The sequence below is a fragment of the Alexandromys fortis genome, unplaced genomic scaffold, assembly GCF_014885135.2.
Source record: "Alexandromys fortis isolate MF-2015 unplaced genomic scaffold, M_Fortis_MF-2015_v1.1 scaffold_40, whole genome shotgun sequence".
In the NCBI taxonomy this organism is placed as follows: Eukaryota; Metazoa; Chordata; class Mammalia; order Rodentia; family Cricetidae; genus Alexandromys; species Alexandromys fortis.
Genome location: NW_026067966.1, coordinates 8,899,399 through 8,923,712, shown reverse-complemented (window position 1 = coordinate 8,923,712; position 24,314 = coordinate 8,899,399). Strand labels below are relative to the sequence as shown.

Sequence of the window (24,314 nt, the reverse complement as noted above, 5' to 3'; positions counted from 1 at the left end):
GTAAAAACACGTGGGATCATAAAACAATAAGCTTATAGACCAAATGACTAAAAAAAACTTACAAAGCATTTTAAAGATAATTATTTGTGTATATATGTGAGCATGGGATTCTATAACAGGGATGTGGAAGTCAGAGGGTAATTTCTGAGCGTTGTCGGTTCTGAGATGGAACAGGCCAAAAGGCTCACTGGACAAGTGCTTTGACCCAGCTGCCTCCCTCTGCCCTCCCGGAGCAGGACCTCACCATTCAGCAACAGTTAGAGGTAACAACTGACGTTCGGCTGTAGTTGCATTGCTGCTAAAACTGTGAACGCGGAGTTCACCGCTTCTATTCACTCTGCTCACTGCATTTCCGTGCACAAGGCTTGATGGGTTTGTTTTCATTTACACATAAGAATCTAAATATTTGAATACTGTCTGGCGCAAAACTGTTGCAAACATCAGTGGAAACTTGGTCAGAAAATGTCTTTAGCATCTGTTTGGCCATGAGACACTCATTCAGATGATGGGATTCCCAGGAAAATACTGTATTTTCATTTTGGCCATCTGAAAACAAACAAACCCGAGGTAGGAGACTGGTGAGGTGATTCAGTAGGTCAAGGCATTTTCTCCCAAAGTAGATATTCTGCATTCAGTCCTGGGTACCCACATGGCAGGAGAGAGTTGTCCTCTGACCCCCACATGTGTGCTGTGGCATGCATATGTACAGAGATGTGCAGGCATGCGTACACACACGTGCAAAATAAGTTTAAACGAAATGAAGGTACATAGCAGGACTTGATCACTTCTGTCTTAGGGTTTTTATTGCTGTGAGGAGACACCATGACCACAGCCACTCTTACAAGGAAAATATGTAATTGGGGTGGCAGCTTACAGTTCATTATCATCATGGCAGGGAACATGGTGGTGTACTGGCTACATCTTGACTTTCGGGGACCAGGTAGTCAACTGACACACTGGGAGGCATCCTGGCATAGAAAATCTCAAAGTCCGCCCCTTTAAGGACACACTTCCTCCAACAAAGCCACACCTCCTAATAGTGCCACTCCCTATGAGATTATGGGGGCCAATTACATTCAGATGAGCACAACTATTTATCCATGAAGGTTATGGGCAAGAGAACAGCAAAGGTGACTGCTACACTTGGGGTTTGGGTGATAGAACACCCCTCAACAAGGAAGGGCTATGGGTGTGGATTGGACGGCTAAGATAATGAGTGAAACTCCGGGACTGTTTAGTGAGAAAGGCTGTGTGACAGGAAGGCGGGGATGTCCAGGAGGCAGCTAGCCACGGAGTCTGGAGCTCAGAAGAGGTGGCTGAGCAGGAAATATGAACCTGGGTTTTGTTGGTGTCTACTACCAGCACTGAAGAGGGTGTGGGAGCTCATCCAGAAATTCTGTCAGGAAAAAAACCTACTAGCAAGAACCCTGAGGCATGTCTAAATCTTCAAGGGTCACATGGAAGATAGGAGCCTCCCAGCCGAAGAGAATGAGGAACTAGGGTTGGAGACTCCCAGAGTCTGATGTGGAAGCCAATAGCCCAGAAGGTTTATAAAAAGGAAGAAGTACTAAGAAAGATGACAGAGCCCGGAAATAACTTGGCAATTTTAGTAGGATGACTCCAAATTGATTATGATAGGAGCGTGGTGCAGAAAGCTGAATTGTGAGTGGAAGACATCAGAAGGAAGACAAGAAAGATGATTGCAAAGAAAACACTTCTTTAATAAAGATTGTCTCATGTAGTCCAGCACTGAATTTGCTATGTGGCTGAGGCTGGTCTAGAACTCCTGATCTCCTTGCCTCTACACCCCAAGTGCTGGGGTTACAGGCTCCTCCTACACCTGACTAGAAAACATGATTATGTTTTGATGGCTCCACACTTTCCCAGCATTTGGCAGATTTGCAGGCCATTTGTCTTAAGCAGAGTGGATCTGAGTCTGTTACTGTGGAGTCGTTCATGTTGGTTGTTTCTGTTTTACTTCCTTATTGTGCCAATAACAACATAAAACACATACTTCTTTATCTTGCTTATTTAAAAATGCTTGTATCAATTCTTTATGCTAGACTAGTGGAACTGTAAGTGTTAGATCAAAGACTATAAACATGTTTACAGTGTTTGTTAGATCCATCAAATCATCTTGCCTGCAGCGTATACTCATTTACACTTTCACATAAAGTATGAAAGAGTGGGTAATTTCATGATATTCTATGTAGAAGTGAGTCTTTCAATAAAACCAAACCAAACTAAACAAACAAACAAAAGCAAAAAACCAAATAGTTTCTGCATTATCTATCAAAGACAAGCAATGCTTCATAGACATCAATTGATGGATGGCCCTGGATGTTGGAAATGAGTCCGCTGGGCCAGAAAATAAATATGTACCTTCAACATGTTATGTTGAGAAGGACTGCCCTGCACCCCACAGGCCAGCTGCTAACATCACTGTTAACTGTGGAAATTCAAAGCCTTTTGTGTACAGTCAGACAAGGATGCCCCCACTCTTGCCACTTCTCAACACACAATACAGCAACTAGGCAAGACGCCGGCATACAGGCACCCAGATTAGGGAGGAAAAAGTGAAAATGCCCTGTCTGCAGGCGATATCATTATCTTAGGTACGGGAAATCTTAAAGCTGGGAGTGAAAAAGTCAGAAGCAGTGCAACTGAGTAGCACTGTATATCATACAACCAACACACAAAATCAACAGTATTTTTATTTACCAGTGACAAATTCCTCAAAAGAGATCCAGAAAACAATCTTACTTATAATAGCTATAGAATAAAAATGCTAGCTGGGCGTGGTTGTTATGTGATGTTTTTATTTGTATGGCTCTTTTGAGGGGGCTGCAACCCACAAAAATAAATCACACACACAGAAGCTTATTCTTAGTTATAAATTCCTGGCCTTAACTTGGCTTGTTGCTTGCCAGCTTTTACTTTAGTTATCCTGTCTACCTTTTGCATCTGGGCTTTTATCTTTCTCTATTTTATCTGACTTTACTTCTTTCTCCGTAGCTTGCTGTGTATCTGCCTGCCAGCCCTGCCTATCCTTTCCCCTGGCTATTGGCCATTCAGTTCCTTATCAAACCATCAGGTGTTTTAGATAGGCAAAGAATCACAGCGATAAACAAATGCAGCATTATCAAAAGCAACACATCTTAAAGTAATTTTCTACAACACGTGGTGGCACACTCCTTTAGTTCAACACTTGGAAGCAGAGGTAGGAGGTTCTATCTATGAGTTTGAGACCAGTCTGTTCTACAAATCAAGTTCCAGGACAGCCAGCACTACACAGAGAAACTCTGTCTAGAAAAAACAAAAAGAAAAAAAAAGTTAAAATGCTTAGAAATAAATTTAACTTTACAAAGGTGATACTGAAAAGTATAAAACAGATGAAAAACTGTGGAAATAAGCAGAGACAGTGCCTTCATCTCGAAGAGCATTCTCTCTCTCTCTCTCTCTCTCTCTCTCTCTCTCTCTCTCTCTCTCTGTGTGCTCACGTGTGCGTGCATATGCATGTGTACACTGGAAGAGGTGATGGTGTAAATATGAACTATGCAAAACAACCAGCAGATTCAATACAGTCTTTTGAAAAATTCTTTCTGGGCAGTGGTGGCACACTCCTTTAATTCTAGCACACTAGAGGCAGTGGCAGGTGGATCTCAGTCAGTTCTAGGCCAGCCTGAGATATAATGTGAGTTCCATGACAGCCAAGGTTACACAGAGAAACCCGCCTCAAAAAAAAAATAAAAAAATAAAATAAAATAAGAAAAATAAATAAAAATAAAACCCCAAAGACTCCAAATTGCCAAATGAAGCTGTGCACCTCACACACCAATGACTTCAAAGGATAGTACAAAGCTATGGTAATCAAAACAGCATGATCCCAGCATTAAAAACAGTTATGTAGACCACTAGAATAGAACAAGAAGAGCAGAAATAAATCCACTTATGATAAACTTATTATTTGGAAAACTCTAGAGAAAGATAGTATGTTCAATGAATGTTATGGGAGAAACTGAATACCCATTTGTACAAGAATCAAATTAGATTCATATCTCACACTCTATTAAGAATCAACTCAAATTGAATTACATATCTGTGATGATTTGAAAGAAAATGGCCCCCAGGGAGTGGCATTATTAGGAGGTGTGGCTTTGTTGAAGGAAATGTGTCACTGTGGAGGAGGGCTTTGAGGTCTTTTGCTTAAGCTTCACTCCATGTGACAGATGACTTCCTGTTGCCTATAAGATGGAGGACGCTCAGGAACAAGTCCAGCACCATGTCTGCCTGCACTCCGCCGTGCTCCCTGTTATGATGATGGATGGACTGCACAGCTGAAGCTGTAAGGCAGCCACCCCAATTAGATGTTTCCTTTATGAGTTGCCATGGTGATATCTCCTCATAGCAATAAAAAACTCCAACTAAGACAATATCTAAGTGTAAGACCTGAAAATGCAAATTAGAAGAAAACAGAATCAAAAAGCCTCAGGTCACTGACCTGGGCAGTGATTTTTATTTTTATCTTGTATAACCCAAAGTTTAGGGAGGAAAGGCAAAACAGACAAGTAGGATTATATAAAAGTAAAATGCTCTGAAAAGTTAGAAAAACAACACCGAAGAGACAACCTAGGGAATGACAGAGGATATTTACAAACCATACATCTGCCAAGACACCATTATCCAACGTTTACAGAGAACTCAACAGTGAAAAGCACTAAGAATGTTATAAACCGAAGAAAGGGTAGGAAAAAACAAACACTCCTGAGTCATATAAAAAGATAAGCATCGGGTAGCCATCTTTCAGTAACTCGCCAAAATGACAAACACAAAGGGAAAGAGGAGGGGCACTCGCTATATGTTCTCTAGGCCCTTTAGGAAACATGGAGTTGTTCCTTTGGCCACGTACATGCGAATCTACAAGAAGGGTGATATTGTAGACATCAAGGGAATGGGCACTGTTCAAAAAGGAATGCCCCATAAATGTTACCATGGCAAAACCGGAAGAGTCTACAATGTCACCCAGCATGCTGTGGGCATCATTGTAAACAAGCAAGTTAAGGGCAAGATTCTTGCCAAGAGAATGTGCGGATTGAACACATCAAGCACTCAAAGAGCAGAGACAGCTTCCTGAAGCGGGTGAAGGAGAACGACCAGAAGAAAAAGGAAGCCAAAGAGAAGGGCACCTGGGTTCAGCTGAAGCGCCAGCCTGCTCCACCCAGAGAAGCACACTTTGTGAGGACTAATGGGAAGGAGCCTGAGCTGCTGGAGCCCATTCCCTACGAATTCATGGCCTGATGTAAAAAAAGAAATAAAAGACCTGGACTATAAAAAAAAAAAAAGATAAGCATCACTAGTTATCCGAAAAGAATAAATTAAGGTCACACAGAGGTACCCCAGCCTCACATCCGTCTGAATGGCTATTACTATCACAAGTTTTGACAAGGGAGGGAGGAAATGAGCATTCGCGCATATTGCTGGTGGGAGCAGACACTGGGGCAGCCATTATGAAAAACAATATTCAGGCTCCTCAGAACATAGAAACTCCACATGATTCAGTGACTCTGCTTTAGTGTATGTGCACAAAAGAAATGAGTGTGTCAAACAGACAGATACATGCACCTCTATTTTCAGTGTAGCATGTCCCGCGGCAGTTAAGATGAATAAGTAACCCAAGTACCTGTCACTGGAGGAATGGGTAAAGGAAGATGTGGCATATTTGCATAGCAAAGTACTATTCATTCTCAAAAAAGAAAGATGAAAGAAAAATAATAGGTTGGAGTGATAGTCCAGGCCCCGAGTTGATCCCCAGAACACACATAACAAAGACAGTCATGGTGGTGGGAAGTGAAGACAGGCCGGTTCCTGGGCTCTCTCCACGGTCAGCATCGCTTCCCTGGTGAGCTCCAGACCAATGGGAGACCTTGTCTCAAAAACAAGGCATGTGGCAACTGAGGAACATCTGAGTCTGATCTGTGGCCTCCATGAGTCCGGGCACACACGTGGGCATGCCCCCGCATGACTTTGAAAAACAATAAATACAAATCCAAAAAGAAGTAAGTATCATTTGTGGTAACATACGTAACCTGTATTCAGTGAACATTTTATTAAGTGAAATACACCAGAAAGAAAAATCCTGTAAGAGCTCATGTGTAGAAAAAGAGTTAATCTTAGGAGAAGAGAGTAGAAAAGTGGTTGTTAGGGGATGGGGATCAGAGGTAAGTAAGAGGGAAATACAAAACAAACAGCAAATGCTCAGGAAGTCATGGAAGCATGGCACCCCCCCCCCACGCGTTTTCATGGGGCTCCTATTGGCCAAATCAGGGGCAACTTCCCTAAATGGAACAGCGACAGTGCTGAATTAGGGCACAGCTGAAAGACAAAGAGAAGCTGACATTGATAAGGAAAAGCAATGGCTTTTCAGCAAAGTGTAAGTAATTACAACGTATACATGCATGTGGCTCTATATATATTCCAGCTCAGCAAGAATAAGTCCTTGCATGGGCATTCATGGGGGGGGGATAGTTACAGACATTCACAGAATGACTTTACAGATGAAATCCACCTGGAATTAATTTTTGATGTCTAGTATGAGGTAAGAACCTAACCCGGTTTCTTTCCCCCAAAGAGAAATCAAAATTTCCACAGATGTTAAAGTGCACGCTTGTTGTAAGGAGACTGCTGGTTAGTTCCTGGCCGCTCAGCCCCGAAATAATCACACAGAAACTGTAGTAATTAAATCACTGCTTGTCCCATTAGCTCTGGCCTTTTATTGGCGTACTCTTACATATTAATTTAACCCATCTCCATTAATCTGTGTATCACCATGAGGTAGTGATCTGCCAGCAACGTTTCAGTGTGTCTGTCTCCAAGGAGGCTCCACAGCTTTTCTTTGACTCCACCTTCTCTTTCCCAGCATTCACTTTAGTTTTCCCCGCCTAGTTCTGTTCCCCTATAGCTCTGCTATAGGCCCAAAGCAGTTCCTTTATTAACCAATGATATTCACAGCACACAGAGGGGAATCCCACATCACATGTTAATGTAGACACGGGAGTGGAAACTTCTGGGGAAGTCAGACAGCATATAATGGTGGCAACTTGATTCTTTCCTACCCCACACAAGAGTGGTCCAATTAATGACTCAGAAAATGTTAAGTTGAGGAACTGGAGAGATGGCTCGATATTAGAGACACATGCTGCATTTGCAGAGGACCCAAGTTTGAATCCTAGCACTCATATTTGGGGGCCCACTACCTCCTATAACTCCAACTTCCGAGGAATCGGACTCCTCCGGCCTTCCTGGTCATCTCCACAGAAGACACACACACACACACACACACACACACACACACACACACACACAGTTAAAATGGTGTTTCTTTACCAGATAAGGGGTTTGAAGAAACTTTTTTTTTTTTAAAAGGAAGATGCACGTTCATGTTTATGGGCTGAGGAAGAAGTTATCAGGAAAGATTTGGTTGAGGAGACATTGCAAGCCCCCAGGGATATAAAGCTGTAAAGAAAAAGTTATGATCTATGAAGGAGGGAGGCCGGTCCAGATAGATGTGGTTGCAGGTAGATGTGTGGTGGAGTTGGTTAGGTTAGGGGTTGCACCCACGATAGCCCATAGCATGGATAAAACTCTCCCGGAACAAGGACACCCGGGAGTGGAGAGGTACAGCAGTAATGAACCCCAAAGGCGGCGAGAGGGCGCTGAGGATACAAACCAAGGGCGGAGTTCAGGAGCGACCTGGGGTTGCAGCGGCCCCTAGCGTTTGATGATCCCTTCCAGGGCTGAAAAAAGACCAGCTGGAGAAAGATGGGTTGATATGGCAAAATTCTCCAGGAACAGGATCCCGAGACTCGAAGTCAAATAACACCACCTTCGGATTCCTTTCAAAGCTCCCCTGCAAAGCCCCACTTTTTCCAGCGAGCAGGTTTTAGCTTGTTTTCTACTTTTAATTGTACAGCACTTTTTATCAGGACAAAAATAACGGGTCATGTTCATACCAAGCTGAGAAACTCGGGGCTTGATAACTTTATCTGCAACAGGAAACCCGAATAACAAAACAAAACAAAACTGTACAGTCAACATCACTTGGGCCGGTCTCTATGCCGACTGCTTTACCAACAGTTTTACCTCATCCTCAAAAGAACAACAAACAAACAGAAACCATGGAGGGAAATGCTGCCTTTAATTAACCCGCCTTTTCCCGCCAGAGGTCGGAGGCCTTAGAGAAATAAGCCCATTTTTTTCCGAAGTCACGAGGTTGATCCAGCGGAGTCCTGAAAGTATCCTGAAAGCATTCACCTCTTTGCTTTGGGCTACTCAGGTGAATGCAGGTCCCATATCGTGGGTGCTCACAGTGTTGAACACTTACGGTAACGGCAGTTGGGCTGACGTCTGGTGCCCCGCGCGCCACCCAGTGACCCGCACGCGTGATGCTCACGTGCACTGACAGCCCCGCTTCCTTCGGGAAGGCTGAGGCCGCCTTAAATCCTCCGAGGGGGGGGGCCTAGGACGAGACTCTCTGGCTTCGATTCCTTCTGTCTGGACATCTGATCGGAAGGTCCGGAGGGCGGGGAAGAGTGGGCGGAGTCTGCACGCAGGAACGGTTGTGGATTGGCTGGGACGGAGATTGGGCGGAGCCTTGCGGCGGTGGGCGGAAGCGAGAAGCCGCAGCTACCGCGTAAACCTCTCGACTTCTCCGAGCCACCGCCGGCCGCCTGGGAAAGCCGGCGTTGCTCTCGGCGGCCGCTTCGGGCGCAGCAGGGTGAAGCGGAGGCCGGGGTGGCGGGAGGCCGGCGGGGCCGGGGCGGGAGGCGAAGGTAAGGGAGGCGTCGCGGCGTGGGCCGGCGGGGCCCGCAGTGGGAGCAAGGCCGGCGTGGATCGCCGAGCGCGGCGGGAGGGATGGCGAGGGCCCGAGGCTCTGCGGCCGAGGCTCGGCCAGGGGAGCGCGGAAGACCCGACGGGGACCGACTGGCTCCTGAATACCTGCTGGCCCTGTGTGGTGGCACAGGACGGGAGCTGGCTGGGCACCTCCCGCAGAGGCTTTCTTGACACGCTGAAAGTTCTCTTGCCCCTCTGTTTCCCTGATGCACGAACTTATTTCGGAGGGGGACCGCCTTCCCTTCCTCAGCCTGAGAGCTCAGTCTCAGAGGTGCAGCTCTAGGCTGGAAAAGAAAGTTCTGACCCGCAGAAACCATTCCAAACTTGGCGTGTGTCCATCAGATTAAACGCTGACTTTTGAGGCTTTCTCACTTCAACTTTGCCTTTTTTGAGGAAAGAGACTTGATTTCCCAACAGTCAATCTCCCTTTCCCAAGAAAGGATAAAAATCAAACTCGATGGATGCATTTAGGAATTTAGGGGCTTCTGCCCTATTTATGTTCTTAAGACATTCAGGGAAGGTGCAGATTCTGTACAAAGCAGGGCATTGCTGTGTACCTTGTGTGTTATGTGTTAAATGATAAAGGTTGATCATTCGGTGCGCCCTGTGTTGGTATATTGACGGTAGAGGTAGGCGCATAGCAATTCACACCATCCTCTTTCCCATTTATTTGAATCCTTTCCAGTATTCCCACTCCCCCCCCCCCCTAAAGACGGAGGGAGGGATTCTTAGTTTTTTACTTTCTCTTAGGTTCAGGCTTGTGACAAAGACAAAGGTCAGGCCTCTTTTTTTTTTTTTTTTTTTTTTTTGAGAAGCAAGACTAATTTCCTGAGTTTTTTTCCCTCCTATTTTTTGGGATTTCTTTAGTGTTTCTGTTGTGCTCAGGTCAAAAATAAACAGTTCTCCCCCCCCCCCCCAGCCTGCCCTAGAACTCACTCTGTAGATAGACCAGGCTGGCCTCAAATTCTCAGAGATCTGCCTGCCTCTGCTTCCCCAGTGCTGGGATTAAAGTTGTGCCACCACTGCTCGGCCCCAAAACCCTTTCTCCATGGAAGTGAACATTGCTTGTCCTGCCCTGATAATGTTTGAGAGTTGTACTTAAGAAAAAAACTGACCCTAGAAAACGACTAGGGTGACACTTGGATTTTCTACTGAAGTTTTCATATGGGCTGATGAATCAAGTTATTTTCTACACTTTAATAGTGGACTAGTTTTCTGGTTTGCTTCACCAAGATACTGTGTAGCGAGTCTCTCCTTGGAAAAGAAAGAGACAAACAGTTTTTGACATTGCAGAAGTTGTTGGATAAGTAGGTTAATATTTCTAATTATGCATGCAGAAAGAGCCATGCTTTACAGCATAAATAGTTATTATGCTGCTAAAAATCAGTTGTAATTTTTTTGGCTGCTGGTGGCATGTAATTACTGAGATTAACTCTATGTGATTGTATTTATGTTTTAGAGACAGCACTTGCTGTGCACTTTCATGCTTATTTTTTTACCTTCATATGTTCAAAGTGTAATGAAAGTTCTGGCTATGGATGACCTTTAGAAGTGATTCAAAGACTCCTTACACATATTGGTCACTGTGCTTTTGTTGGTACTTTTGTGGAATTGGAATAGGTTGTGTTTAGAAACTGAGGGGTTTTATTGCCATTATATCCTTCTTTCTGGTGGTCTGTAAGACGAAACAGAACAAAACCTTGAATTTTTACTTATCAGTCATCAACTTACCCGTTTATGCTGGAGCATCAATTATCGCTATAGTTTTATGTCAACTTGACACAAGCTGGAGTCTTCAGAGAGGAGGGGCCTCCATTAAGAAAATGCTTCCAGAAGATGGGCCTAAGGCAAGCCTGGAGGGCATTTTCTGAGTGATTGATGGGGAAGACACCAGTGTGGGTGATGCCATCCCTGAGCTGGTGGTCCTGAGTTCTATAAGAGAGCAGCCTGAGCAAGCCATGGTGAGCACACATGGCGAGCACAGTTCTCCCCTATGGCCTCTGCCTTAGTTCCCGCCTCTATCCTGACCACCTTTGACAGTGAACAATGATGTGGAAGCTTTCTTCCCCAAGTTACTTTGGTTATTGTTTTATCAATAGTAACCCCAACTAGACAATGCTTTGCCTTGTCTCCCAGTGGAACGTGACCTGCGAGGTTCTCCTTCCCCGTCTTTCCTCTTTTCCCTTTCTCTTATTCCCCTACTCCATTGCCTTTCTCTGCTCCTTTCTTCCCCATCCCTTCCAGTAAGCACTTGTTGCCAAAATCCCATCAAAGCCAGTGGTTTTATTTCTGCTTTTTTAAATTATCAGTGACATTACTAATCTGGGAAAATCTTGAGTATTACGAGAACACAGCTGGAATTGGAAGTCTGTGAAGAGCTGCAAACATCATTTTGGTCATTAGCAGGCTGTTGAGGATTTTGTGGCAGGACTTGGAGTATGGTCACAGTTGGTGACTGTGTCTGATCCACCCAAAGAAAGTCGTTTTACATTTGGTGTACCTCAGTTGCCACAGCTGTTAAACAGAAATAAGGCTCGCTTATGTGACTTCCAGGAGTACTGATAAAATAAAGTGAGCCGATAGACACGATTTTGAAGGAGAAGACCTGTTTTGAAGTGTGTAATGTCCACTTTTGTGCAGTGTAGATTACACAGTGTAGCATCCTAATGATTGGCACAGCAAAGGATACTTAACTTTCAGTCTAAAAGAAGGAAAAAGCCCTGGGGCTTTTCTGTGCTTTCTGGTTGGTGATTAGACTTAACTGCTTTGATCAGTCCTGTTTTTTGGTTATATACTTTTAAGAAGGTCATTACCTCAATAGCTTAGGAGTTTAGGCTGGGGGTGGGAGGAATCATAGAAATCCCAAGTTCCTGTGTCACAGGTACTGCCAAAAGCTAATTGCTCAGATTGTGTGGATGTGTCAAAAGGGGACTGATTTTTTTTTCTTGCGATACATAAGTAGAACAAGGCTCAATAGCTTGTGTTATATAAAGTCAGTTTCCCCTATAACTTTAAAAGGTATTAATTGTCCCCCCCCCCAAAAAAAATCCTTGTACAGTATGATGTAAATGATGGGAAAGTTTTTCATCTGCTCACATTTATGCCTTACCTGCAAATTTTAAATTAACTTTAATTGTAAAAATAATTAGAATGATCTCCAAAGCTACAGAGAAACCCTGTCTCAAAAAAAAAAAAATTAGAATGGTAATATTTTAAATTAGCTTGGCCACATAGTCATCATTTTTTTTAAAGGTGTTGAGGATTTTTTTCATCTAGACCGCAGTTTTTTTTTTTTAAGATCTATTTATTATGTATATAGTGTTCTCTCTGTGTGTATGCCTCCCGCCGGAAGAGGGCACCAGATTTCACATAGATGGCTGTGTGGCTGCTGGGAATTGAACCCAGGACTTCTGGAAGAGAAACCAGTGCTCTTCTTAACCTCTGAGCCAGCTCAAGTAGTATTTTTTTTAAGCCTGAGTTTGAATATGTGAAAATAGATTTGGTGTTTATTGGTACGAATTATCACACAGTTGGGCTGTGTGGATATTCGCCTCTTCTTCGGATGGCGTCTAAGGACCCTCTTTCAATCTTCCCCACTTTCTTTGTAGATTCATGCAATGGCCACAGATGATAAGAGCTCCCCGACTCTGGAGTCCGCTAGTGACCTGCCTCGCTCGCCCACTAGTCCGTCTCACCTCACCCACTTCAAACCCTTGACTCCTGACCAGGATGAGCCCCCCTTCAAGTCAGCGTACAGTTCTTTTGTAAATCTCTTTCGTTTTAACAAAGGTAAGATTTATTTCTAAAAATCAGAAAATGCAGTTTTGATTCTCTGCATTCAGTATTGTGCTGTGCTGTTGCAAGACAGTGAAATATACAAGGTGGTAGCTTTAATCACAGGTCACCAAGTCTGTAGAAGGAAAAGGTAGCGTTTCATTGTAATCTGATTAATTATTTGTGTGAATTGAGTTTAAAATGGTTAAGGAGGTCCTTTTTAAAGAGAAAGCAGTTTTCTATATTTTTTCTGTTAATGTGCTTCAACTTAATAAGTTTACAGAATGAAACTTATTGTGAGGGAGGTGTTAATAACACAGATTTTAATTAAAGCAATAAAATTAAACAGCAGTGCATGGTTTATACATTTAAAAAATTAGAAGCTGCCACTAGGCCTGTTGAGATTTAACACTTACTAGATTAAGTTTAAGTGATATCAAATGAAAAAATAATTTAGAAATGAGTTCTTGAATAGTATATTATTTGTTTTTTAGCCAGGAAGAATTAAAAAAAAAAAAAAACAGTAGCCATGTTGTACCCTCAGTTTGCCTTTGGTTTTTTGTTTGTTTTGAGACAAGAGTCCAGTGGTTAGCCTATGCTAGCCTGAAACTCACTGCATATCTCTGACCAGCCTTGGTGAGGAGGCTATTTTCCTGTATTAGTCTTCTGAGAGCCAGGATTATAGGCATGAGCTACCATCCTGATTCGTTTGTCTTTCTTGTTTGAAATGTGTTAGAACAGCAGTTTTTGACCTTTTCTTTAAAGTATTTAAAAATGAAGACTTGTGTACATGTGTGATCGCCTGCAGAGGTTAGGAGGGGGCTTAGTTATAGGTGTTTAGGAGCTTCTAAACTGAGCAAAGGGTCCTCAGTTATGAATTTAATACATAAACATACTGGCCCAAGTATTTTATCTGTCACTTTCTTGTTGAACTCCGGGCCTTAGCTTTTCAAGTGATACCAAGTTTCCTTTGTCACAGAGAGGGGAGAAGGGGGCCAAGGAGAGCAGCCATCTCCGAGTGCAGGTTGGTCCAGCCCTCACATCCCTTCGAGGACACAGTCGGTGAAATCGCCCGTACCTTATAAAAAGCAGCTTGACGAGGAGGTCCAGCGGCGCTCTTCAGTACTAGGTAAAGCAGCGTCTTCCCCTCTTCCTGTGTGAATCTCCTTCATGTCTTTCTAGGTCAGATACTAACAGTTTTCCTGTTTCTTGGAATAGTTAGGTACTCTAGAATAAGTAAAACTTGGGTAATAAAAGAATTTTTCAATACCTGAAACACTCTTCATCATGTCCTTAAACTTTGATTATGCAAGCTCTGATTGTCTTGACTGAATTTTGATTAATTGCTTGCTTGGGTTTCAGCAGAGAACACTTTGCCACATCCCCAGGAGAACACAGGTTAGTTCCAACTTTACAGACGGATTCTGCGCCTATTCTCGGGATGCTAATGAAGTGTGATGTGCATGCCACTGGCTGCCGAACACTGTCAAACTCCATTGGTGGGCTGTCATTGTTGGGGTTCACAGTGTCTGTGTGGCTGAATGCACTGCTTCTCATGCCTGCTTGTTTACCATGTCCTCATCCCATTCATTTTCCTGCTCTTCTGATGGGTGTGGGCTGGCAACTGTGCTTCAGTTGAGGGACTGCGGTGGTTTATGTTTATTTCCGTTAGATTGTTCAGCTCAGTAACTCAAGGAAGGGCAGTGGCAGTGGTTCCACGGAGAGGGAGGCTGCAGTGTTGGGAACCCCGGGTCTGTCCTGTCGGCTCACTGACTTCCATGAAATGCTCGAGTGAACACTACTTGTGTAGTGGTGGTTGGCAGAATGTTTTATTGCTTGTTGAGACTGGATGGCGGGGGAAGCAGAAGTAGAAGAGGTGCTTTTGCTGAAGGGCTACAAAGTGGACTGTGTCATGCCCACAGGTTTTCCAGGGTAACCGCCTCTGCCCAACTTCTATCATTTTGAAAGGAAGAGTTTGGGAGATGGGGCAGAGGATTTTCTTTTCATTCTAGATCACCCAGGTTTAACCTTAACCTTATTACAATCCCCTTAAACCCGACCTGTGGCTTCGGAGGATAAGGCAGGAGGATTGCAAGTTCAAAGCCAGCCAGGAAATATTAGCAGATTCTAGACCAGTGTAGTCTCCATAGTGAGGCTGTCTTAGGGAAAGAAGCAAAAACAAGTTAGAGCAACAAAACCTGGCCCTTGGCAACACTGTCTGTATTTGAGGATGCTCTTCTGCTCAGATTCTGTGCTGTCCGAAAGCTTTCGTTTGTTTCCTTCTCCTTGCTAAACAACTCACATTTAGTTTTTCACATAATACCAAACTATTCTTTGCTGCAAAGGGAGGAAGAATGGGCCAAAGAGCAGTCTCTGGGTTTCTTCACTTGTGAAATTGAGGAATTGGACTTGAATCCTTATAGTCTTGTAGGGGTTGCAGAGTTGTAGCTTGCCAAAATTTGCCTTTGTTGTTAGGATAAATTTGAACTGTTTGTCCATAGGCAGATCTTAGATGACCTCCTTCACTCTGGTTCCCACGCTCCCTGCTGTCAACAAGTCTACTTGCATCTTGGATTTTCCCTTGGAGGTCTTAGACACATACATTTTCCCCCCACTACATGTCTGACTCTACAGTTTGGTAGTTCTCCTATCTTAGGGAAGTTACTTGATTTTCTAGAATCCATTTACAGATGCAGTAGCTAATGGTGCTCGTCTGAGGGCAAGGGTCTCTCTTCTTCCACTGAGGCCAAGCAGGGTCTCCCTGCTCATTCTTTCCCAGTAGAAAATATTGATACTTTTTTCTCTTCCAAGTGTCTAAGTGCAAAGGACTTCACAACTTACTGCCTGTGCCAGGAAGCACCTCCATTGTGACTCTCTAGAATTTATAATCATGGAGAGGTTTTTAATCGTTTGAGACTCAAGAAAAATTGAGTTGTAATACGTGTTACTAACTGCACATCTGAGATCTGTGCTTCAATTAAGATAGGTGCAGTTTAGATAAGGTGTTATTTTAGTGATTCAACTGCCTTAAATTCTTGATGCATTTGGATTTATATAGCAACCTCTCATTCTTTGCAATTCCCCCTTCCCCCTCAAAAAAACCCATCTAAGTAGAAAACTAGAAAATGATGAGATAGATTCAGGATGGGATATTTTTCCATTTTATAGAAATTTACCTTCCCTGTACGACATACCTTCTAGATCCCCAAGTAGATATCTAAAGCCATAGGCACTTTCAAAGCTTTAATATATAATTTTTTCCACTATGATAAAGTTTAATTTATAAATTAGACCAAGAGATTAATAATAGTAATATTATGCTAACCAGCACAGTGGTAACTATAGTAAAATCATGTGAATGTGATCTGTTTCTCTTGAGCTAGGACAGATACTATTATTTTCAGACTGTATGACTGAGGATTACTGAAACCTTAGGAAGTAGAACTGAGATAGAGAGGAATTATGTATGTCAGGGGGACTCCACGGTTGTTAGATTATTGTGCTTAAGCTAACAAGAATGCTCATTTTTTTTTTTTTTTTGTCAAGCCACATTCATTTTCCCCTGAGAGTGTGAAATTGCTATAGCTAGGTATAGATAGAAATTTCACTTGTGATTTTTGTCTAAATAAAAAAGAATAGCTGGCAGCTATGGTAGTCATACTTTGGCTACAAAGCTAGAATTTGGACTTGTTTTATTATCAGTAGATTTGGTTTCATATTGTTATTTCAAATGTAAGTGATTCCTTGGAGTGTGTAATTGCAAGGTTGAGGAGGTGGCGGGTATGGGTGTGGGCTCGGGGAGAGTAGGGTCGAAGCTTTGGCAGTTTTAATCTGCTTGGACACTGGTCATATTTTATTATCCTGGATGTCCTATAAAGCCTGCTGGGATCTTTGGAAGGCTGGTCAATACAATTTCTTTCTGATGATTTGCTATGGAACAGAACAGTTTGGTCCCATTGCTTACTTATTTGACTTTTAGACCAAGTTAAAATAATTCTCTGGGATTACCTTTTTTTTCTGTTCAATGTCTCCCAGGTATTTGTTATTTATTTGGTTGGGAAAAAAGTGTACAAGAAATCATTAATAACTTCTGGGCATGTAAGTGATGATTCCATTTCCACCCTCAAAATCATCCGTCATTTAAGATAGTTCTTAGTACTTAACTACACTAACATTGTGGTTTATGTGTAATAAGACATACTTGAAACAACTTATTACTCTTGATAAAGATCAACACATGTATGCTAACAATAGGGTATGATTGTATTGTATTACACACACATGTATAATGTTTGATATGGTTACTAGAAATTATAAAACAATTAGTGTTATTTTTTTAAATCTGACTCAGACTCAAGAAGGAAAGTAGAACCAGCCTTTGGAGGTCATGACCCACGTACAGCTGTTCAGCTTCGAAGCCTCAGCACAGTATTGAAGCGCCTCAAGGAGATCATGGAAGGGAAGAGCCAGGTACTGTAGATGCTCTCATGGAGATCATGCCGTACCCTCTGGCAATGGCATCGTATCACTTAAATGAAAGTTTATAATTTCTTCTGATTCTGAGTACCAGAGTTTTACACATAAATTCTTAATTTTTTTTAAAGTGTAGTTTGATTTTTATTTGCCTTTATATTTTGTTTCAGTGTTTGCTTTTTAGGTCAGTGTTAGTACATATTCTCACATGTGGCTTTGTCAACAAGCTTTATTATTTTTGTTCATAAATAGGGTTCGGGTTTCCTTTGTCCCTGTAGATATCCAGTTGGACCCAGGACATTGTTTGTAAAAAGCCTTTCCTTCAGAGGCTGCATTATCGCTCACCAGAAGCTCATACGCAGTGTTGGTACGCCACTCTTCCTGTACTGTGGCTCCATGTCTGTTTTTGTAGGACAGTGACCTGAAGCAGTACTGGATGCCCGACAGCCAGTGCAAAGAGTGCTACGATTGCAGTGAGAAATTCACAACCTTCAGGCGCAGGCACCACTGCAGACTGTGTGGGCAGATTTTCTGCAGTCGCTGTTGTAATCAAGAAATCCCTGGAAAGTTTATGGGCTACACAGGTAAGTGTATTTCCTTAACAGTATCATATTTAAAACTCAAATTACGAAATAGTAAAATAGAAGGCCAATATTAAGCCATTTTTTAATTTTGGGCTTTATATTTATGGTAGCAGGGTATTGTAGTGAGAAAAAGAGATAGAGCTTTGATTTTAAGAACTTTATATTTGAATAGTAAAAGAGATGAGAGTGTTCATAAGTCACTAGAGTAAAAGTATAGATACTGTAAAAACCTATAGCAGCATTAGAGATTATTAGATAAGTGGATTTTAAATTTATATTTCTATAGCGTTTTTATTCACAAAGTAAAGGTTGCCTTGACTTACATGATAGTGTACTTTGTCAAATTGTATTTTATTCATATTATTTCATTGAGAATGTAGTGAAATTGTAGTAATGGAGAAAGTTCAAGGATGGAAGTTTGTTAATTGAATACGGTCAGTGCTCAGGTTAATACTTAACAAACCCTGTGTGAGGGTGTCGGATTCCTTGGAACTGGAGTCATGAATCAGTTAAGAGCTGCCATGTGGGTGCTGGGAATTGAACCCTGGTCTGGAAGAGCAGTCAGTGCTCAACTGCTGAGCTATGTCTCCAGCTCAATTTTCCTTATTTTTTATGTCTGTCGTCATAAGCAATTCTCTTCTCTTTAACTCTGATTTTTTTTTCCCCTGAGACAGAGTTTCTCTGTAGTTTTGGTGGCTATCCTGGAACTAGCTCATGTAGATCAGGCTGACCTGAACTCACAGAGATCCACCTGCCTCTGCCTCCTGAGTTCTGGGATTAAAGGTGTGCACCACCACCACCAGACGTCAACTGTTTTTATTCACCTGCTTAAAAGTTTGAGACTCTTTGCAATCTTAGCTTAGCAAGCAATATGGCAACAGAAAGTAAGCACTTCTTCCTGTCCAGTTTTTTTTTTTTTATAATTTGTTTTATATTGTTGTTCCCAGGATGTTGAACCCAGGCCTGTGTATAGCTACATTCCTAGCCAGTTTGTAAGGTTCATGAGCTGGGAATTTGAGTCCCTAAGCTCACCCTTTTTTCTACTTTGTGTTGTACATTAGGAGTAATGAACTAATCTCATACTTGCTATTTTAACAGGCGGTTTGTTAAGTATTAACCTGAGCACTGTGCGTATGCAGTTAAGAAGAGCTAGTTACTGCCTTGCAAGCCTTTATTTCCCTACCACTTTCTTAGTGTTTTTTTTTATTATTGGAAATACTCACTAATATTTTTAGTTTTCTTTAGTTTTTTAAATTTTTTTAAAATTATTTTATGTGTGTTAGTGTTTTGCTTGCACGTGTGATATATGTATGTTATGGATATGCCTAGTGTTCACAGAAGTGAGAACAGGGCATTGGATCTCTTGGAACTGGAGTTATGGATGGTGTTGGGAATTGAACCTGGGTCTTCCTCAAGAGCAACAAAGTGCTGTCAACCACTGAACCTTTTTTCCAGCCCTTTCATTAATTCTTTTAAATTGAATCTAATTAGAGAACCAATTTCAGAAACTTGAGGAGCCAATTCAGAAAACTTAAGCCTAAGCTACTGTGTCTATAAAACCGTTCTTGCACTGCATCAATAGAGTCAAGTTTCTCCAGAGAGGGGAAGTAATGGGTGGGTTGACAGTTACCCGTCGTCAAGGAGTCTCTCAAGTGCGTGTGTAGTTAGTCAGGAGGCTGGAAACTAAGATTCCAGGTTTTGTGCTGAGACAGAATTCCCTTGGCTTTTGGAAAACTCTTTGTACTTGAGGCCTCAGTTGATTCGGATGAGAGTCATGCTGTGGATAATTAACTGCTGTCTGATGAAAGTCAGCCTTAAATGTTAATAACACTGCAAAAACAACAAAACCAAATGAGCTTCAACATTAGTATTGGAACAAAAGTTTGTGTAGTCAAATCGAACCTTAAGATTAGCCCTTGCAAGTGAGAAATGTATATTGGACACACTAGAAAAAATGGAAAATACCTGGAATATTGATGGATAGAAAAATTAATAAATTGCCCTCGTGTGTTGGCACACACCTTTAAGCCTAACACTTAAGAGGCAGAGATAGGTGAATCTCTCTTGAGTTTGAAGCCAGCTTTGTCTATGCAGTGAGACATTGTCTCAAAAATTAGAAGGAAAATCAATGAGTATTATAGAGAATCAGTGAGAATTAAGCTGCTGTTATTGGTGGTAATAGCAGGAACATCTGCATTTATCATACAGCTTTTAAATTGCATATGTGTTAGTTGTCTCCAGTGAACTATAGATTCTGCAAGGCAAGGACCTGTCTTATCAATCTTTGTCTTCCAACAGTTCTAGGCATGTGTCCAGTAGTCGTTTGCTGATGAACGAACATTCTTTATGGAATGAAAGCTTTTGTGGTCAGGCTTGGCTTTGTTTCTTGATTTGAGTTTTAATAGTTGACTGGTTAAGGGAGTTTATCGTTTATAGTCTAATCTAGTCTTTGCTGTGGTAAAAATTGAAGGACTTTCTGCAGAGAATAGTTTTGCTTCTTTAATGTAGTTAAGTTTGGGACAGCAGTAGTGATTATCAGAGCACATTTATTTATCCTAGACCAAAGAACACTTTATTTTGTTATTGTTTACTGAGTCCTGATTAAAATGAATATATTTGTCTTTATTTAAATTTTAGATAAATTTCATCTGCTAAATTATAATGTTAGAAATTAGTAAACTAGTGACATTTTATTTTGATTAATATGCATATATAATTTGATTAAACAGAATTATATAATAGTTATCTTAAAATAAGACAATAAAAGTAGTATACTTGAGCTGGGCAGTGGTGGGGCACACCTTTAGTCCCAGCAATCGGGAGGTGGATTTCTGTGAGTTCGAGTCAGCCTGGTCTACAGGAGCTAGTTTCAGGACAGCTAGAGCTGTTACACAGAGAAACCCTGTCTCAAAAAACTGGAAAAAAAAAGAGAAAGAGAGAGCCAAGACTGACCACAAATGCATTGTGGCCATTGAAGAATGTCCACCCGACACGCCCTTCTTTCTGGTTTTTGAGCCACAGTACCATTTAACTCAGGCTAGTTCTGAAAGCCTTATCCTCTTGTCTCTGCCTACCAGAAGGCCTTTTCTTTCTACCTCCACATAGCAGGTGTGTGCCACTATGCACAACTTCCCTTTTGTTTAAGATGGTATCACTGTGTTGTCCAGGCTGTGCATGTATGGTCTTCCCAATACCAACATGGCTCCTCAAAACAGTAAACTCTTATTTTGGTAAATAGAAAAAAATGATAAAAAATATAGTAAAGATAGAAACCAGTGACAGACATAGTTGTTTATTTTATTTTATTTTATTTTATTTTATTTTATTTTATTTTATTTTATTTTATTTTATTTTATTTTATTTTATTTCAGACAGGTTTTCTTTGTGTAACAGCTCTGACTGTCCTGGAACTCACTTTGTAGACCAGGCTGGCCTCAAACTCACTGAGATCCTTCTGCCTCTTGCCTGCCTGCTGGGATTAAAGGTGTGCACCTGGCTTTATCATCAAGTGTTATTTAGATCATGTGCGTTACAGTTTCATGACTTACAGATCCATAAGTTTAAGTCAGCCTCAGCAAAAATGTGAATAATATGCCATCCTAAACCATTATGATGGCTGTTGGACCAGGCAGTAAGAAGTTTTCAGCCCCACTACAAGCTCACAAAACCACTGTTGTAGGATGGGTCGGTTGTTAACTGAAATGTCGTGTGGCACTTGGTATATTTTGCCTCTTAGTACACCAGATTGTTATGGAATCACATCAAACAGTGTTTTGTAAAAATGAGTAGAAATGAAACTTATTTTTGGACAGGACTGTGTCCAACAAAATGGTTGAAAGTATTAAGGATGTTGTTTGTCCTAGGAACAATTTTTGTGGTGTTACAGGTTGAGCTCAGGGCTTCATGCATTCTAGGCAGGCACTCTGTCACTAAGCTGCACTCCTAGCTAGAACATTTCATTCCTATTTCACTAGGGCTTTTCCTTTAGTTTGGTCCTATGTGTCATACTGTGTGTAAGACTATTTCCTGTTAGTTTAAAAACTGTGCTGTAGATGGAGGAAATCTCCAAGACCCTCGTCCTAGAAGAGCTACACGGCTGCTGGGAGAAGCGCAGTCAGTCTTCTCCAGGGACAGGCCCCTGCCAGAGCCCTACACATCTGAATGCATCAGGCTGTAGTTTTACATTTTTTTCAATTGATTTTATTGAGCTATACGTTTTTCTCTGCTCCCCTCCCTGCCTCTCCCCTCCCTTCTACCCTCTTCCATGGTCCCCATTCTCCCAATTTACTAAGGAGATCTTGTCTATTTCCTGTGTAGATTAGATCCACATATGTCTCTCTTAGGGTTTTCATTGTTGTCTAGGTTCTCTGGGGTTGTGATTTGTAGGCTGGTTTTCTTTGCTTTATGTTTAAAAACCACTTATGAAGCTGGGTGGTGGCACACACCTTTAATCCCAGCACTTGGGAGGCAGAGGCAGGCGGATCTCTGTGAGTTCGAGGCCAGCCTGGTCTATAAGAGCTAGTTCCAGGACAGGCACCAAAAACTACAGAGAAACCTTGTCTTGAAAATCCAACGGGCGTTGGTTGCGCACGCCTTTAATCCCAGCTCCAAACCTACAGAGAAACCCTGTTTTGAAAAAAACAAAACAAAACAAAAAAAGAAAATCCAAAAAAAAAAAAAACCAACAAAATAAAACAATAACAACAACAACAACAAAAAACCACTTATGAGTGAGTACATATGACAATTATTCTGGGTCTGGGTTACCTCACTCAGTATGATGTTTTCTAGATCCATCCATTTGCCTGCAAATTTCAAGATGTGATTTTTTTTTTTCTGCTGTGTGGTACTCCATTGTGTAAATGTACCACATTTTCCTTATCCATTCTTTGGTCGAGGGGCATTTAGATTGTTTCCAGGTTCTGGCTATGACAAACAAAGCTGCTATGGACATAGTTGAGCACATGTCCTTGTGGTACGATTGACCATCCTTTGGGTATATACCCAAAAGTGCTATTGCTGGGTCTTGAGGAGGTTGTTTCCTAATTTCCTGAGAAATCGATCAGGTTGCATGTTTTACATGCATGAGTGCTTACGTGCCTGTGTGTATGACAATAATTACAGACGAGCTCATGGATTTGAGAGGAGAGGACATGGAATGAGCTGAAGTGGGGAGAAGGGTGGGAACGATGTAAGCACAGTTCTCAGCTATGACATTCTCAGGAGCTCTGTTCTGGAGACCTTTCTTCAGAGCTGTATCATAGGGACCTTAGCATTACTTCATCCCTACTTACTATCTAGGGACAATAACTTGTTTCTGTTGTTGTTCACTATATTAACATCTGTTCTCATTGAAAGCACTACCTCGGATAGATCCCTCATTGCATGAATACAGTTATGAAAAAATATATTGCAGCCATGATTTTCTGTTATTATTGGGTCAAATTTTCTTAACTGTTACAGATACTTGAAGTAGTTGAGAAGCTTGTTGAATTTATTGTAATAATAAATGTAGCATGTACAGCAGACTCAGCCAAGTGTTCCACTTATTTGGAATGTCTTTGTGGTGGTCTTTACTTGAAGACACTTCCTTTTATTAAACTACCTATTAACACAAAGATTTAAAATATTTTATTAAATAATATATTACTGATACCTTTCCTTATTATTTTTCCTCCTAGGAGACCTCCGAGCGTGCACATACTGTAGAAAAATAGCCTTAAGTTATGCTCACTCCACAGACAGTAATTCCATTGGGGAAGACTTGAATGCTCTCTCAGATTCAACTTGCTCTGTGTCTATACTTGATCCAGGTGAACCTCGGACACCTGTTGGGAGTAGAAAAGCTAGTCGTAACATATTTTTAGAGGATGATTTAGCCTGGCAAAGGTACTGTCACTTGAATATAATTTGATTTAAATGAGAAATGCTTAGTCCTGTGACCTGTATTTTTCATTAACATTTATTTTTCTTATTATCTGCCAGTTTATTATTTTTTCCAGTTCATGTACAGAAGGATCATAGATGTTTATGGATGGTGATTATATTAGCATTGAAATATAAGTACATGAGAGGAGAGCTTTTTTACAGGTGTATTTGCTCTTCTACCATTAAACCAAGAACAGAATACGTGGCAGGTGCATGATCCTTGCAGTAGTTGGATGAGGCAACAGAGTCATTGACATTAATACTTCCTGATGTAGTCCTCTTAGAGAAAGCAGAGTGCTCCTGAGATGTGGGCCTGTTTCCAAATTCAGTTAGTGTTTTTTTTTTATTGTTGTTGTTTTGAGTATTTGACGTGTTTATGTTTCCACTGGAATCCAAGGTCCATCACTCATTTTGTTTAGGAGAATTATCTTCTTACACATGACTCCTAATTTTTCCATGTCATCAATCTCAGAGTTTTAATTGCTTTTTTCTTTTTTTCTTTTGTTTTGGCTTTTGAGACTGAGACAGGGTTTCTCTGTGTAGCCCTGGCTGTCCTGGAACTCACTCTGTGGTCCAGTCTGATCCACCTGCCTCAGCCTCACAAGTGCTGGGATTGAAGGCGTGCACCACATACCCATTTTAACTAACATTCTTCTGATGAGTAGT

At 41.6% G+C, this 24,314-nt stretch overlaps 1 protein-coding gene and 1 pseudogene across 6 annotated transcripts in view; both read left to right on the top strand.

Moving 5' to 3' along the window:
- The first annotated feature begins 4,793 nt into the window (after positions 1-4,793).
- On the top strand, positions 4,794-5,334 carry LOC126508813 (60S ribosomal protein L21-like; annotated as a pseudogene).
- Positions 5,335-8,668: 3,334 nt separating this feature from the next.
- The window catches only part of Pikfyve (phosphoinositide kinase, FYVE-type zinc finger containing), an 85,423-nt gene continuing 69,777 nt past the window's right edge, over positions 8,669-24,314 (top strand). For 2 of the 6 annotated variants that reach the window (XM_050154213.1, XM_050154207.1), the window contains exons 1-7: positions 8,669-8,828; positions 12,498-12,678; positions 13,643-13,792; positions 14,026-14,061; positions 17,015-17,133; positions 17,549-17,720; positions 23,402-23,609. In XM_050154213.1, the coding sequence (XP_050010170.1) occupies positions 12,507-12,678; positions 13,643-13,792; positions 14,026-14,061; positions 17,015-17,133; positions 17,549-17,720; positions 23,402-23,609 (857 nt within the window). In that variant the 5' untranslated portion in view covers positions 8,669-8,828; positions 12,498-12,506. The remainder of the gene's footprint in view (positions 8,829-12,497; positions 12,679-13,642; positions 13,793-14,025; positions 14,062-17,014; positions 17,134-17,548; positions 17,721-23,401; positions 23,610-24,314) is intronic. The other 4 variants (XM_050154214.1, XM_050154208.1, XM_050154210.1 and 1 more) reach the window with 2 other exon arrangements.